This window comes from Micropterus dolomieu, linkage group LG21, assembly GCF_021292245.1.
Source record: "Micropterus dolomieu isolate WLL.071019.BEF.003 ecotype Adirondacks linkage group LG21, ASM2129224v1, whole genome shotgun sequence".
In the NCBI taxonomy this organism is placed as follows: domain Eukaryota; kingdom Metazoa; phylum Chordata; class Actinopteri; order Centrarchiformes; family Centrarchidae; genus Micropterus; species Micropterus dolomieu.
The window spans coordinates 29,583,942-29,601,613 of NC_060170.1; the positions used below are offsets into that span (position 1 = coordinate 29,583,942).

At 39.7% G+C, this 17,672-nt stretch overlaps 1 protein-coding gene across 2 annotated transcripts in view; it reads right to left on the minus strand.

Moving 5' to 3' along the window:
- The window catches only part of dtx1 (deltex 1, E3 ubiquitin ligase), a 49,343-nt gene extending 35,071 nt beyond the window's left edge, over positions 1-14,272 (minus strand). For both annotated transcript variants that reach the window (XM_046035470.1, XM_046035469.1), the window contains exons 1-2: positions 13,837-14,272; positions 12,714-13,371 (exon numbers count right to left, since the gene is read on the minus strand). In XM_046035470.1, coding sequence (XP_045891426.1) covers positions 12,714-12,972 — 259 coding nt within the window. In that variant the 5' untranslated portion in view covers positions 12,973-13,371; positions 13,837-14,272. The remainder of the gene's footprint in view (positions 1-12,713; positions 13,372-13,836) is intronic.
- Positions 14,273-17,672: the final 3,400 nt, after the last annotated feature.

A 17,672-nucleotide genomic window follows, 5' to 3' on the forward strand; every position in this document is an offset into this window, starting at 1 on the left:
AATATTCTAGTAGAAGAAAATTGTTTTTGAAATTCCAAGAAAACACTTCCCAGTCATTCTTAAAATTAAGTTTTACTTCTGCAAGTAGACGCCACAGTTTCGCTTAGTTTGCTTTAATTTTTCACAAAACTGCATGATGACAATGCTGATTTTGAAAAAAACGTGTGAAAGCCTTGTCATGTAATACTTGATTGCCTTCTACCTCAGTTTGACTATATTTTATAAAATGTACAATATTGATATAAATATATTGTGACATTAATGTGATATCAATTTAAATACTGTGATGTTTGCAATTGACACCAAAGACATCACTTAGCCCTACAGCTGACCTTGCATCGCAGACTCCTACGCTGTTCATTTAATACACACACAAGTGACACACACACATACACACACACACACACACACACACACACACGCACGCACGCACGCACACACAGGTTTGTTCCTCTATCCCTGTGGGGACATCTCATTGACATAATGCATTCCCTATCCCTTTACCCATCATAAATACTTCTAACACTAACCCCAAGTCTTAACCCTCAAACAGCCTTTTAAACTTGTGGGCTCCAGCATTTTGGTCCCCACAAAGTTGTCAGACCCCACAAATCTAGTGGGATCCCGGTTTTTGGACCCCATGAATATAGTAAAACAAGCACACACATATACAAACCCACAGCCTAACATGTTGCAGTTCTCATCTGTGACCACATGATATTTCATGTCAGCAGTCACACCAGCACAACAGACTGTACATCAGTGAAACCATTTTGCCTGCTCAGCGGAAAGCTGATTGATGGCACTGCCACGTCAGAGGAGACTTTGAGGCTCTCCATCAGGTGACCTCTGCCACATCGTACATGCAATACTAACTGCTACATGACGGGATCAAAAATAAATCACACTCTTTGGAGGTGTATGTTTACTGCACCATCACTGAACACACTCGGAACGTATTGAACAACGGCAGCAGAAAGTCACACTGTAGAAAGAGGAAGAAGTTTTCCCCATGATCACCTCCTCATCTCTCATTGTGTGGTTTCAGCTGTTATACATTTCTGACTCACTTCCATATATCCTGTAGGTGGTTATGTGGATATCATCTACTCATCATACACAAAATGGATTGGACCTTATACACAAAAAAGGTCATTATTGGCTTCAGTGCATACCCAGAGATATACCAACAAGGGTACAAGTTTCTTACAAATTACATCATAACACCAAGAGGGAAAAAATGCTCAGAATATTACACTTGACAAATAAGAGTCTGACTCATTGAGCTGAACAGCATGCAGCAAATGAGTTTGCTGAGACAGGCTTTTATAACCCACTTCATGGCTGTCAGACACAGTCAGGTCTTATCTGAGGAAACGTCTGGCCACATTACAGTAAATTGTCACTGTGCCAGACTATACTGGTCAGCTTTGATCAGCAGCAAAGTGGACATGGTGTGAGAGAGGTCAGAGAGGATTTGACCACCCTGCCAGGAGAGATATTTTATACATATATTGTAATGGATTTACCAAACACTTCTCACCTTAACTATGCTCTACTTTCCCAAGGAGTTTTTATTATTAGGGCCAGACCTTTTCCCTGCTGAATCACAAGTGTAATCACATCTCCTCTGTGTTCATACTACAAAATTAATGGAGAGACATTCTTTTTTTATTATTAATAGCTCATCTTAATAGCTCAATTATTTCTTACTGCCGTATTTGTATGATGTACCCTTTTTCAAAATGTGACTATTAAGTCTATTAAGAGGATATTCAGGGAACCAACTTGTGCTTGTTGAGGCTAAATGTCAGAGGCTGGAATAAAATCAGGGTCATGTCCTCGTTGGAAAGTTGCTGTAGGATCGCTAAAAGCTTTTATCGAGCTTAAAGCCTGAACACAGGTCCAAAGGGCTTTATCAAAGCATGCAGAGGTGTAATGGTGGTACATTGACTTTGAGGGTCAAGTCTAGTAGAGAAACTTATTTCACAAATCCATTTTTCAGAAATCATCACTTGTGCTGTGGTGAAGGTGGAACAGAAAGCTACTGAAATATGAATCACTGTGTTGTAGGAAACTGTGTATTGAAGGTGGACCCCTACTTTTTGGCACTCTGATACTCTATCATAATGAAGGTTTGATGTCTAGTGTAGTTCAGTTCAAGCAGATGACGATATTAAAATAATTTATATGGAACTATGATGAAGAAATCTTTTATAGTTTTATGAGAATGCTTAATTACTCTAGAACAGGCGAGGGTCAACTTCAATTTATGTTGTACTCATATGAGGTGGGATGAGTGGGATCTTAGGGCTTAAACTTGTACACCACACCAAACACACCATTTTTGGATCCATGCTAAGCCAGAGGCTTGTTGAAATCCTTGAACCCTTCAAGGCACAAACACTGAGAATGGACTTTACAGTAAAGTAGGAGACATCTTGTTTCCACCAGTTAAACCTTTGAAATGAAAAATATAGTTAGATATTAACAAATTCTGGATTTTTCAATGATGGCGAAGGAGTAGAAGTAACAAGGTAATTGTTTTCAGACACAAAGTATAATTCTAAGCAGAGTATCTTTTTCCAGAGATGCTAATTCTCACATATTGAGCACAATTCACACTGAAGGGACTCCAATTATTTGCATTCAGGCAACACTCCAATTTTCTACCTTTTGAAAAGCTGATAGCAGAGTTAATATTTTAGTTAAGATTTTGAGACACTGTAGCCTGCAACTGATTGGACCATTCACCTGCATCACCCAGTCTCTCGGAACTGTCTCTCACATGACAGCAGCTTAGCTATGAGACAAAGCAAAGACACATGACAAACTAGCAACTGATGACCACAGACTGTGGTGAAGACATAAACTGTTCTTCCCACCTTTTTATAGCTTATCCCCCCAGTAGCTTACATTGAGATGCAGCACACATCTTCAGTGGGAAACATGCACCTAGCAAAGTATTTGGATGCATTTTGCACTTTTATTTCAAAATGTCATAACTCTGGGGTCGCTGCCTTTACTTTCCTTGACTGAGACTAACTATTGTTTTGTACAAAGTGCTTTGTTGTTGAGCAGCTGTTAACCAAGTTGATCTGAGGAGTCGAACAGCAGCAATGACGACGTGCCAGTGATGAACAACGTCTTTTTAGACATGGTGATGGGCAGGTAACTTTATTCACCTCATGTGTAGGTCGTTTGCTCCATAGTGTTCTTTATGGATCTCTATGGCCATAGTTCTCTCATGACTGCATGAATATTGTTTTTATTTATGATTACTATGACTTCAAGGCTCTGGTAAGTCCATAAATTATTTAGCATAATTGATTTTTAATTTGATTTTCTATTGTCTTTTTTCACAACCTAAAGAAGGACAAGGATGGGAATGATAACTTGGAGCCTCACATCCATCGCATTAATATCAGATTTTTTTTTCTTGACCCTTTAATTTCTTTCAGCAAAATGATACTTCAGCTGATGCTTTATATTTTTTCTGGAATAATGAATCTGCTACAAGTATCAAGCTCCCTGATAGAAATATCTCTGGTAAGTGTAAAGATCTTTTTTTATTAATTGGATAAGGTTTGGTGTGAATGTGAGTGTGAGTGGTTGTTTGTTTATGTGTGGCCCTGCGATAGACTGGCGACCTGTCCAGGGTGTACCGATTCGCCCGATGTCAGCTGGGATTGGCTTCAGCCTCTTGCAACCCTGTACGCAGGATAAGCGGTTCACAATGGATGGATGGATGGATGGATAAGGCTTACATGTGAAGTAGTACATATTCAGCCTTTAACAAAATTTCAACCCAAAAAAGATATTGTTGTAGTGACTTTCATTTCATTTTGTATTGACAAATGTCTCTCTGACTGAATGCATACATACGAAAGACAGAATAGAGTGGAAGCAGTTACCATTGACATCTGATAAAAATTCACCTTGAGGTAAATCTTTAGAGGGTTTAAAAGCTCTCATTAATACTGAAATGTCAGAAAAAGTGAGGGTTAGTGAGTACTTCTTTCGAGGAGCAACAGTGGCAGTAGGAGCTCCTGGCAAATATTATTCACCTCACACGCTACTGCAGGATGTTCCTCACAGTGACCAGTCACGGGACTTGGACTTCCACCAGGAACCATGATTTAGAAGCACTTACAGGTGACACAGAGAAATGGGGAGGTGTGAGGTGGGTGAGAGAGAGACTCACATTGACATTCTGCTGAGCGCCCGGGCTGCAAACAATCAAAATAAGTGATTGTTGTTGTAGGGCTGAAAAGCAGGAGTGTGAGGGAATGCGAACCTGTTGTGTGCATGCGTGTGCTCGTCTCATGCCTTGTTGCAGTAATTCCTCCTCTCGTTTCTATTAGACAGGAAAGCCTATGATGGCGCATTCAGAACACAAACAACTCTGCATTACTCCATGTCCTGGGTATTGGTATAACACTGTATTGGCAATACAGCTGCAGTTAGCATTGGATCATTTACTGAATTACAGTACAGTTGGCATCTGGGCTACATTTGATGATTATATTCATTATAAGAAGTTACAGCTTGAAAACATTCTGACTCTAAAATGTCAGAAAACAGTGGAAAATGCCCATTACAGGGCGTTGTTCTCAAATAGCTCACTAACTGTCAAAACCCCATATTTATTTAATACATTTCGATATAATTCACAAATGTTCACATTTGAGAAGCTGGAACCAGTGAGTGGCTGGGATTTTTGCTTGATATACAACTTAAAAGCTATTCCCAATTTAAAATTGTTGTTGTAAAGATTTTCTTATGATCAACTAATGCTTTCTGCACTACCTGATATGTTATGAGACTACTATAACAAGGGTCTACAGCCATGCTAGCGGCTGCACTTACTGTATGTGGTGCCTTAAGCCAGAGGCTAATGTATTTGCAATGCAAATTCTAAGACGCTGATGTGCAGGCATAATCTTTAACATGTTCTCCACCTTGGTGTCAGCATGCTAACATTTGCTAATAAGCACTATACACATATATACTGCCAAATGAGTCGATGCAAACAGAAAGTACGGCAGAGGTAGATGTGAAAGTCATTAGTTTTTTCTGTTATATAGTCAAAAAGTACTGGACAGATTCAAATTTTGATCTGATGATGCTGCTAGATGAAAAGTCTGAGGGATCGCTATCCCTAGAGCTACGGCGCTAGCAAAAAAAGTGCATTATTAAGGATTTGTAAAAGTTTCCTTTAACATTAGCATCAAGTAGCCCTTCAAGCTGGAAATGGATTCCCCTATTTCATTTAGTATGCATTTTGTGTGTATAATAAGTTCTTTCTATATTGCCCTATGTGGACTAAATAAAGTTGTACTGTAGATGGAGAGTATAGTCTCAATGTACTCTGTGAAAAATGAAAGGATTTTTAAGTTACTTGGTTGTTGACACGCAGGTTTTGAGTATAGCAAAGATGTGACTCCTGCCTGTGTGTTCAGACTTTTGGAAGATCTTTTTTGGCCATTACAGTGGCTTACACAGGAACAATGACGAATGTCTTACCACTAAGATGCTTTTGAGAAAGCCATCCCAGTTTCGGCTTTAGTGATTTGTCATGCTGCCACTGCGCCGAAGTAGGCTAAGAGTGCATTTTTTTTTGGTAAAACGAGTGAAAATGCTGAGACCAAAACAAAAAGTCCCATGCTCTGTTTCTGCATTTACAGAGAGTGATCAAGGGAGCTCAAAACTTGGCTCACTGCAACTGCTGGCAGCTTGAGTTGCGTCAGTGCAGCTCTGGTCTCACTCAAACTGAGCTTTCTGTAAATGTTAGACCACACACTCCTGTAGATCAAAGACACAACATTTGATACAGCAAGAACACTCTGTCCCTATTCACCACAACAGCTACCCATCAATCACCCTACAAACATCCCGTGTGCTGTAAAGCTATGCAAACTATTTTTTTTCATCACAGATGATTCAACATTCCCTTTATTGTCGCTTGCTTTTTAAGCGAGTGACATTTATCTGAGAGTAGAGTAAGAATGCTTTGAGAATTTGACACACATTTCAAGAAGAGATCTGTCAATGAATGTAACCAGGAGAGAGGGATAGGGATAGTTTACCCAAGCACAGTTTAGGGATGATGCCTCTTTCCTATTCTAGCAGCAGCAGGCTGATGGGCAGAGGCAGACGACAGTTTATGATCTGACTGACCTCCCAGACTGGCCTGATAAGCAAGAGGCGCAGAGAGCAGCTTTAAAGCTGCTTCCCTGATAAAAGAGTAAGATATCCACTTTAGAAGTTAAAAGTGGTGACACGCTGGATTAGAAGTAAAAAGGAGACGCAGAGAGGCACTTCTGCTACCAACACCAGAGGCTGCCAGAAGCTGCACAGCCTGCTCATCACAGTAACGTAATAAGGATGTGGACAGAGCAGAGCAAAGCACTACAACCCTGAGAACAAGGTCATTCTTCAGAGGGAATAGCAGCTGATGCTTTCCCAGAAAATACAAAGTATTTATTAGGTATATTGCTGAAATGATTACTGGATTAATTCAGAAAACTGATTCCAAAAATATTGATAAATCAGTCATTTATCAAGAAAAATGACCAAACTTTTTCTGTTTGATATATTGTAAACTGAGCTGTATGTGTGCGAGAGTAAAAGAGCAGGGGAATGTGCACAGCTGAAGGTCTTTTCAGTGTTATTACCCCTCCCTCCAACCTGACTGTCACTTTCCATCAGGAAAACGCTCCACCTCTCCCTCTGTTCCTCTTCTCTCCTCACCTCTGTCAGCCCCCCCCCCAATCCCCTTCCTGCCGACATCCAAGTGGAATTCAGCCAGCTGGTTGGGGCCATAATGGACCTTTGCGTACAGTCACACCTTAACACTGCCTCAGCTAAGCACCATTCTGATTCTGCTAAGGACCTTCACTGACTTATTAAGCTAATTACAAAAAGCTTTAAAAGAAAAATAATTTGATCATTGTGTCATGTTTATTTCAAAACAACAGTCCTACAATGTTTAAGCCATAAAAAAAACATTACAGTGCTAAACACCACAGTGTGTCAGCCAACATCACACGCTGATGTATGCACACATGACTGTTGCACCTAAGCTCCCGGTTCTGTCTCGTTTCTATAGCCCTACTTGTTTCTTGACGTTTCTGTTCAGCCTTTAGGGCTTCGCTCTTAGCTCATTCTGCTTTCTTCTGACGCAAGTGGGATTTCACAGTCAGAGCTGATGCATACAGCACCTGACCTTTAGCACGTACATAGCGGGAATCCTTTTTACAGCTTCCTCCCACAGGCCACCAAAACAGTTCCCACACACATTTACTACATGCTAATCTACATTAAGGAAACAAAAACCTAAAGCACTGCCTTCTGCATTACCAAACGTGGTCTGGCATTACATATGCCTTGCAAGATTACAGGCAGTATCCGGACCACAACCACAGCTTCTGTTGTTTGTCAGTTTAATACAAAACAGATGTGAGAACATGACCATCTCTTTCTTTGTCTTTGGGTTTTTTTGTAATTAGTCAGGGAGGGCTGTTAGCCGAGGGACATAGGCCGGAGGAGAGGAGGTTCTCACGCCTCTGGAACCAAAACAAACAAAGCCCTGCTCCAGCAACACAGCAGCCAACAAGCCGTTGATAGGGGTTATCTCTGCAGTCACACATGGGCCATCTCACAACTGTGAGCACTGAGCAACTGTAATGGCCTTTATAACTACAGAAACACAAACAGAATAGACTCACACACAACAACAACATGCTCTCTCTTTTGTTTTCGAGTTTAACTAAAAATGTTTTGTGTAAGAAAATGTAAACTGATGATACTGCAGCTATGGTGCATATTTTGCTATCTGGGTGAAACAGTTTTTGCACATATATGTGGTAAAAAAAGGTCCTAAGCTTCATCCACAGCACATCCGCAGTCTTTTGGAGTAGCATTTGTCAGTCAATGTAAGTCCAATATTTACTTATTTATTTATAGTATAGCTCTGTTTTGTTCTCTACCAACTCCTGAGTGAAATATCTGGCTCTTTAACTGCTCCACTATGTTCACTAGCTAATCGCTAACTATGTCTGTCTGCTGTTTAGTGCAGGGCAGACATCGTACATTCATTTTTTTTAGAGCTTTTTTAATGAAAAAGTCTGTCCATTTACAACATTGATAAGACACATCATATTGGTAGGTTAGTATTTCTACTCTGCAAGTAGAGCATGTGTATAAAAGAAAAAGTTGCCCCCCCAGCTGGTTAACTGCCTATGCAACTGTTGGGACTTAAGTGATGTTGTTATTTTCACACACACAGATTTTGGACCAATGAAATTACAGTACCAACATCATCTGCCAGTACCAAAACACTGTGCCCCCTGGAGAACACTAACACAGGAGGCGCTGTCACATTAAAACTTAAATTTCTTCTTTTTTTGATGCTATTGAGAAACTGATCGGGTTTCTTGAGTTGCACCAAATTGAAAATAGTATTGAATTTCATCAGTTCAATAAGTTATATATTTATTACAAGTGAATTTTTCTTGTGTTGTGTCTTTTGATGTTTTCACTGTCCTTTAATGATTACTTAGGAAGTCAATTTCTCTTTATATGATCAAAGTGCCACAACAGTAACCAACAAAACTTGTCCTCATTTAAGAATACTATTTAAATTCTAAATTGTGCTGATGTTACATCTGTCATTTAGCAATCATCACTGATTTGCTACCTTTCATGAAAACACACTTGCTGGCCTCTCTGCTTTGTGCCAGCTCTCCATTGTAAGAGAAAATATAGAAACGGTAAATACTTAAAAGCCAGGCAGCAGAGGCGATAGCTGCAGTGTGAAATCCATCAGACAGGCCACAAGTGTTGGCATATGATGGAAATGGCGGATAAGCCCATGTGTTTTGCTATAGGAGTAGGTGTAGTGAAAGGGGATCAGTCCACAGCAGTGTTTAGAGGTTCAAAAGCCCCTCTGGGGAGGAGAACGGATCGATCCTCCTTGGCCAGGAGCCAATCCTCTCCCTGCCTTCAGCCAGATATTCATCCACACTATATATACGCCTCTAAGCCTTCAGTTATACTGTATCTACAAAGCACTGGGGTGCAGGATTTCACCACAGACTGGTGTTCTTCTCCAGTAGTTGAAGTACGAACTCCATGCCCTGTGTTTTTGAATGACAACTAAATGCAGATGTGTTTTGGTTGCTCTCCACAGAGAGGGGCCCTGCCGCATCGTCTGTGGTGCGTGCATTGTCGTCATGGTGCTCTGATTAGAGGGAACCACGGAGATCAACTATAGCTGCTATCTCATTAGTCGGAGTAATTCTGCCTGGTTTCTACCCACAAGAGCTCCTCCCAAGCCCACAGGAGAGCAGGGCACCCCCACACAGCCTGCAGGGACAGGTCACCAACACCACAGCTGGTAGAGTGCACCATCACACACACGTCAGCAAACTCACATGTGCAGACACAAGGACATATACACACACTGACGACGCAAAGCACACTCAACTCCCTTTGCAGCTCTTGCCAAAAAAACAGCCTCAGAGGATGAGATCACTGGTTCCGCGACAAAATGGGGCTTTCCCACAGGGATACTCCATAAGCCTGCAACAGAGAAAGTGACTGCGGGTCACCTGCTGAGCTACAAATATAGCAAACATCAGATGTGAAACAAATACATCAAAATCCACATTAAAACAACCAGGAAGCTGGGCCTCATGGGAGATCGGATCGATGGCTGGCAGAGGTTTGCCCATGTTTGGGTACAGGAAGAGTGTGTGCAGAGGAGGAGGAAAGAGGAGGGAGAGGAGGCATTGGGATTCTGAGCTGCTGTCCGTCAGGCCCTCTGTGACAGGTTTATCCCAGCCAAGAGGGAAGGTAACACACCGAACAGCACAATGAGGAGCGATAAACGTCAGGCCTAGCCCCAGCACCGTGGTAATGGCTGACAAACGGCTCAGTGGCTCATCTCGCAGCCAGTCAACCCCAGACACATGTGCTGCTCTGTGTTATGTTCTATCAGAGGGGAAAACACCAACAAGAACAGCAGAAATCCTGCCAGGCAGCAACTTATACTACAATCCTCCTGACAGTCATGCAGAAATGCTGCCATGCTCATATTCAGCAATTCTTACAATAACATTTTCTTCATAAAGAATAGAAAAACGCTCTTGTATCAAGTGATATATACTGTATATACATAAAATATGTAGAGCCAATACATACATTGCTCATTCAATATATATTTTTCATATCCTCCAGGCTCCAGGCATTTTCACGTCTTCAATAGGCCTTACATCTGCTTTTCATTTCTTTATGTAGCCCTTCTGATATAATAGAGACCAAATAAAACATAATACTTGTCCTTGTCTGGTGTCTACATGTTTGTATTTTTCTAATGATGTAGTAACTAAAATGTACTGAAATGTTCTTCTAAATGGGTCACCAGTGTGTAATAAAGCATGTTGACTGTATGTAGCAACAGAGCAGGATAATGACATGTTATTATTCCGTAAAACATCATGTCCATCCATTACTATTTATTTCATGCTCATATTTATTTTTAAAGGGGTAAGTATACACAGCTTTGCCCAATGCCACATACCACAGAATGTATAGCCTGAACGGACATCTGTAGATTGGTTTCTATTAAACCACACATGCAGTGTAACGCAAAAGCACATACGTGACCACAACATATTACAGTTGTGAGTATTAAGTTTTTATCCATTTCATTGCATTTTGACAGTGTTTTTGATTTTTGTTGACAGCCATAAGACTATATTCTGTCTTCTGAATAACACTGCCAACTAAATCCAGAAATATGTATTGATGCAAGTGTAAATAAACCATTGCAAATGAATGAAAGTTAGCATTATACAAATTAGGGCTGGACAATAAAACAATAACAATAATTATCGTGATATAATTTTATCGCTATAACAATATAACAAATGCTCAATAAATATTCAATAAATGTTTGATTTTATTCACTTGAATCGTACACGAATTAGGACTTAATTTTTCTATTAAGATGTTGATTTTGTTGAGGAAAAAGGACTGAAAAAAAGCTTTTACTTGATTTTACTCATGCGTATTTCTTGAAGATTTTATCAGAATTGTTTTGAATCTCCCACCTCAGATTTGTGAAGTGATCCACTGTTTGGCCTCAGGTGTTGACCACAAGAAGAGTTTAAACCACAATTATCCATCAGGTTTCTTCAACTTTACCTCAGGAGCAAAAATCAGCCTTTAAACTTAAAAGAAATAACGATTTGATACTTATCGTGATAATTAGCGATATCAAAAGATATGAAACTTTTTATTGTGATAACATTTTTGGCCATATTGTTCAGCCCTAACACCATGCACAGGGAGGTCCCGTTCCGTATGTCCGATGTACCTCTGTGGATGCTGTGATGTTACATAATGCTTTAACATGAGAGTTTTATTCTTTTTGCTTCACATCATCAATGGAGATGATGAAACATTGTTTGTTTTTTATTGTAGACATGACCTATCTCTTGATCATCCAACACAAAAGTCACAATGAGCAGCTTGATATATAAATGACACTAACACAGAGATATGTAGCTGAATCAGAGGTGAAGAATTATTCAAGAAGCTGAGATTTATCCATGGCTGATTCTAACAGATGTCTAAAACCTCCCCCATATCTTCACTTCAACCACTGGGACAGCAGGAAGGTGAATCCACACAAAATGAAAAACACAGAGTATGTGTTGAGCCTTGGTGGAGTACAGCAAAAACATCTGGTCATGTTTAAAAAGGTAACAGTCATCAGAGAGAATTAGTCAACCAAAACAGGCTGTGGAGGGTGGATTGTACTATAAAGCGACATGTCATGTACTACTATTATAATTATTATTATTATTAGAGGTAATGGAGCCATCAGTCTAGATATTGTAGGTCCCGTGCTCTATTACAGAACCCACATAAACATAAAACTAAAGAAAACATTTTTGACTGACCACTCAGTAGTTTAGGCATAGTAGGATATTAATTCAATGTCTAATGTATAACTGACTTTTTACATTAACTGTATATTCTTTTTTGTGTAGGGTGAAATAAATTGAGGTAATTTGACAGAAACATGGTACTATACTCATATACATATACAATAACTATATCTTAAACCACTGATTGACATTCTTGCAAAGGAATGACAACACATTCGATAAATACAATAAGCTGAGGAGAGTGGGGAGTGTCGCAATAAGCTACAGAACTCATTCGCCTGATGAATGCACAGCCCCTTGACAATGGTGACCTTTGGCAAGGTCATGACATTCCAGCAGCCGCATAAAGACACTCCCGATGTGAATAAATTATTGCTACACTTGAGTCATCTGGGTGCTTTGTGTCCTGTTTGTTGCAGCGCCTCTAAGCTCAACCTGTGGCTCATCAACATGAGTCCCAAAGCACATGGGGGATTCAGGACTCTCACTTATTCCCCTGAAAGTTACATAAGATTTGTCTAGCAACCACATCAAGGCTGGCTCTGTTTTAATCAGTCCCAATGGGATAATATGACATAATGTGTGGTGAGGACAACCAAATATTGTTTATTTATTGATATATTTAAGACATTAGAAGTACTGCGTAAATATGTGCATAATGTATTGATAACCGTTGTCTTTACATCTACATTATCTTGACACCCCGATCTGTGACATCTGTATACATAGACAGGAAACTGCCATGTCTCTTACCTGTGTCCTGTCGAAATTGGTGCATGGACTGCAGGTCGATGATGTAAGGAGAGAGCTGGCCATCCACCTGTCCTAGAACTACAGTTCCCCGGGCATCCCCCTTCAGTACATTCTCAATATGGTGGCAAACCGCTGCAGTGTAGGGCCTCCAGCGCCCATGTTCGTTCAACCACTCCCAGACCACCACCCTGGCCAGGTTCTGAGGGGGGTACCCCAGACCATTGACAGGTACCAGCAACCCTGATCCTGGACGAGCCATCTCCTTCGTGGTGTCTGTGCTTCAGCTGCTGGCTATGTCCCGGCCTAGAACAGCACTGCAACCCTGTCAGTCAACTGACAACAACACTGGTACATTTTCATCACCACCAAATGGGAAAAGCTTGAATCAGCAATTAATATGGTAGTCCAGAATTATCTCATGCTGCTTTTAAGCAAGCAGCTCTGCTGGAGTCATCGTCTACAGGTACTTTCTGACTGTTGTGATTTTGATCAGCCAAATGCAGCCTCTGTCCTCTTGTGTCTTGTTGTGTTTGAAGTGGCAGACGTTGTTGATGATGATGGTGATGACGATGATGATGATGAGATTTTCAGCTCTAGCCGTCTCAGTCCTCCACAGGCAACCACAGCAGATAAGCAGCAGGTAGACAGGACACGCTCTCTAAACAAAAGATGAAGAGCAGAAACACACTAGTAAACACATTCTTATTTTTCAGCAGCCATGCACTGTTTCAGAGAAGGTGACACACAAACCAAACCAGTTCTGTGCTAGAGTCCCATTAGTGGCATGTACCTATTGGCAATTCTGTTTACTTAAAGTGTAATGACAAAAAAATGTGTATGCCTGTGAGCTGTTTCAGCAGCAAAATAATTGTCACTGTCATTAGATTTTTGTAGAGAGGGCAGAGCAGTGTGCATGAATAGCCAGATGCTATCATAATCCTAGCAGACAGAATATCACTCAGACATTTTCCACATAGAAAGCTGTTCAGGTTCAATGGATGCAAAGCAAGGGACACTGTGTCTGTTGCTTCAATGATTTCTCAATACTATTACATCTTAAGGCTCATACGGAACGTTTTCGTAGCATGCACAACACGCACGAATTGATTCTGGCGATACAGACCTGTAGGCTGCAGTTGAGGTGCCACACATCTGTCAGGTAGAGGCTGCATTTCACAGGCTCCGGCCGAAAGACAAAACAGATTGCAAAAAGAAAAAAAAAACGAGTTGCAGATCTCGAAACGCACCTGTCCCTTCACATCTGGGATTTGTACGATTTCCCTTATCCTTAAAACTGAAGTCTTCCTTCAAACCCACCTCCCGCGGCTCCAGTTATCCTGTGTTATTGCAGAAAACCAAGACGTCGTTTTATCCCCGTGAATCTGCTACAGACTACACCAGCTTATTTGTTCCGCTGTGTTAAAGTCAATTCATGCCCCAGTTCCACGGTTTTCATTGTGTGAGATGCAGAGCCATTCTGCTGTAGACGCGCAGTTCTGCCTCCAAACATCATGCGTAATAAACACGCATTATTTTCTGCCCGCATATTACGCACAAATGTCCAGGCGCACCTGTATGGATAGCCGTTGAAAATCACCCAAAGTGTCAATTTCAGTAAATTTGAATGTTAAAACTTCCGGTGTCCGGTTTCAAAATAAAACCCCGCTCACCCATGAGTGACTACATGAATATGTGCTGGATAAGGTACTAACATTAAAAAGGGAAGAAAAAAAACACACTCTTCCCCAAAATTGTTTTCAGACATGACCATCATTGTATGGAGATATTTATTTTCACAGATGCAAATCTCGGCATCATACTAAATCATTCAGGGAGAAGTCTGACATCCTTGGCACTAAAACTGTAAAAGCAGTAACATGCAGCACAAAAGATGACGTGAATTACAGTACAGGAATGTACTCAGTGGTTACACTTACTTATTCTATTGGGGGTCCGTCATAGATAAAATCAAAACTAATCCATCAGAGTGGAGGGCAGGAAGGAGAACAGATGAATGCGGCCAGATCTGACAGCTACACAGGGAAAAAATGTCCATATAAATTAAACTATACTAAAAATAAACACTGCAACTTTTAGTGATAAGCTTGATATTTACTGTATTTAGTCACTCTACACAGACATATTTGTCTTATATTTAGTTGTATATCAGTTTATTTCGGTTTAATATATCTTCCAAAGATTAAAAAGTATGAAAAACCAAAGCATTTATTGGTGAGGTAAACCTGGCTGGGTGAAGATATGGTTCCTTGTTTGACTCCTCTTCATTGAAAGAAGTGAGATTACTGATTTCAAGTTTAAAATATTAGAGCTACATGTGGAACTATGCATAACCGTAATAGCTATGTATTGTGCAATATTGAAGATGCGGTTAGCATAGAAGAACTTGTAAAATTTTGGTAGAAGCATTACTATGGTTCCTCGAATTGTGTATATCGCAATCAGTTTTCTGTGGTTAATGTTGTCTTCACAGAGAGCATCATGATAGTGATGTTTGCTAAAGTGTCTGAAGCTGTAAGAAAGCTAGATGACAAAAGTACATCCTTGTTAAAACATTGTCTGCTCTTTCTGCAGCTTATTTTACTGGCTTTCTAGTTCAAAGTATTTTTGCTTGAACTATGAGTTCAGTGCTGTTTGTTCCTGTCAGAAATGATAAAACGTGTCTAATTAATAACACTGGCTATAGATTGAAACCCAATAGCCTCACTGGTATGCTTTCCAAAGTGGTTGGTTAGAATTGCTTATATTTACGCATGCTTGCTTTAAAACACATTCCACAGATATTTCTGAAGACAGTTATAATAGCCAGCATGCCTCTAATACTTTGGATCAAATCCATTAAAATAAGTGTTAGAGGAGAATCTCAATATCACATCAAAATTCACAGAAATATTGGTATCAGATGATGCAGGTTGAATGGAGTAGCAATATATCTCCTCTCAAATCAGAAAAGGAATTAGGAAGGGTGGGATCTTCTCGAATTACTGTTCGACTGTACGACTGGACAGTTTATGCTTGTAGTCTTTAAATACCCCTGATCATTATTTTGTAAGCAGATTTGGTGACATTTTTTTCCTGGAGTGCTGGTCTTTGCACCTTTTCAGTACAAGGATGCTTTCCCCTTTATTTGACTACTTGTTGAGTTAAATTAAGCAAGGAGATTATCGGAATCTAAATTTTATAGTTGATTTTCATGGATGTTTGTTAGATTACTGTTGCTTCACATGGTTAACTGATGCATGTCCAAGGCTTTCATGTAACACAGGTTAATGTAAAATACTGCTAAATGGGACAACACTACCATCTGCTGACAAAATAATGTACCTGCAATGGGTAGAAAAAACAAGGTTTTTTTTAGCAATCCTCTGCAAACTCCTGAGATAAAGGCTCTGCCTCTCTGAACCTGTTGTTGGATATATATATATATAGTGTTTTATATAATAAAAGTTGCTGCTCCACTGGTTACTTCCACCCTCAAATGTAAAATTCCTGCACTTATACATCTGACTCTGATACAGAAGTTGTTTCAGTTTTAGCTATATCTTGACACCATCTGGGATGGAGTAGCTTCTCTCCAGGTAGGCCTATAATTACACAAACAGGTTTGAATGGGATTATGTAATGTCCCATTAGCATTAAAAAATGAAAGAATATTATTTTATTGTCATATTACTTATATCTGTAACTCTAGACATATTTCTAAATTGCACAAAATACAAACTAATTGAACAAATTGCACAAGTTTCATTTTTACCTAAACAAATCTATCATGAACACAGTTTCATCCAATCCACAACATGTTTACTCTCTATTATCTATTTATTTGGAAATGACACCATGTTAAAAAGTACCTGTACATAAATACAGACAGTGAAGTCCTTGGCATTGCTGAAAAACTATTGCTGCTTTCTGTTGATCTTCACAGATTTAAAAACAGAATATAGAAAAAAGATATTCTATATAAGAAATTAATACTTCATGACACTATGATGTTGTAATTAAGTAAAGGTAGACCTGTCTGTAAATATGAACCTCTGTACCAGTCCAAAATACTAACCATAGGATTATGAGGAGACCATAAAGTGATTTAATGTGTGATTTAATTTAAGATATGTGGAGGAGTTAAGGATAAAGCATTAAATACTCTCCCTTTTTTCAAACCCAAGGTATGCTTTTAATTTGGCTTAATCAGACAGGCTCATGCACCAGCTTCATATGCCACCCTGCACATGAGAGATGCAAAATGAAAGGAGCATGTAGGTTGGTCACCTTTAGGTAAGAAAGAAAAATACTCCTGAAATGATGAATATAGGAGAGCCCATGATGGGGAACCTTCACCCAGGTCAAACTCCACCAATGGCATCAATTATTTGGAGAGCAGCGCCATCATGTGGCCTTTGGTGGTAGGAACAGGTCACTCACTGTGGAGTTTTCCAGAGCTACAGGTTACTGCACAGTGGAGGGGCCATGAACAAAATAATGTATCATCAAGAGATGCTACGAATTAAACCTAATTACAATACGCCCGAACTTATTGGTAATAATGGTTTAATTACAATGCTGTACCTAATCTATCAAGCAATCAGTCAAAATAACCATAACAAGAAGTGAAGCAATGTTACTTCTGGAAACACCTACAGTAACTAAGCAAAACAAGTGATTCATTTACAATTGACATTTACTTTTGGGGGCAACAGCACTATGAGGAGTCAAGAGGCTGTTTTGATTAAGTGGTAATTTGATAAAATATTTTGCAGGAGGTTTTTAGCCTTACGATTTATTTTCGAGCGTCCATGTTACAGTAATATATCATGTATGTTTTATTACAATATATCAGCAGAGGCTGATATTGAAAGACATTGGAAGACTAACCAGGTTAGTTGACATTCACAAATTATAATACATATTTATATACATATTTTATATACTGTACATATAGAC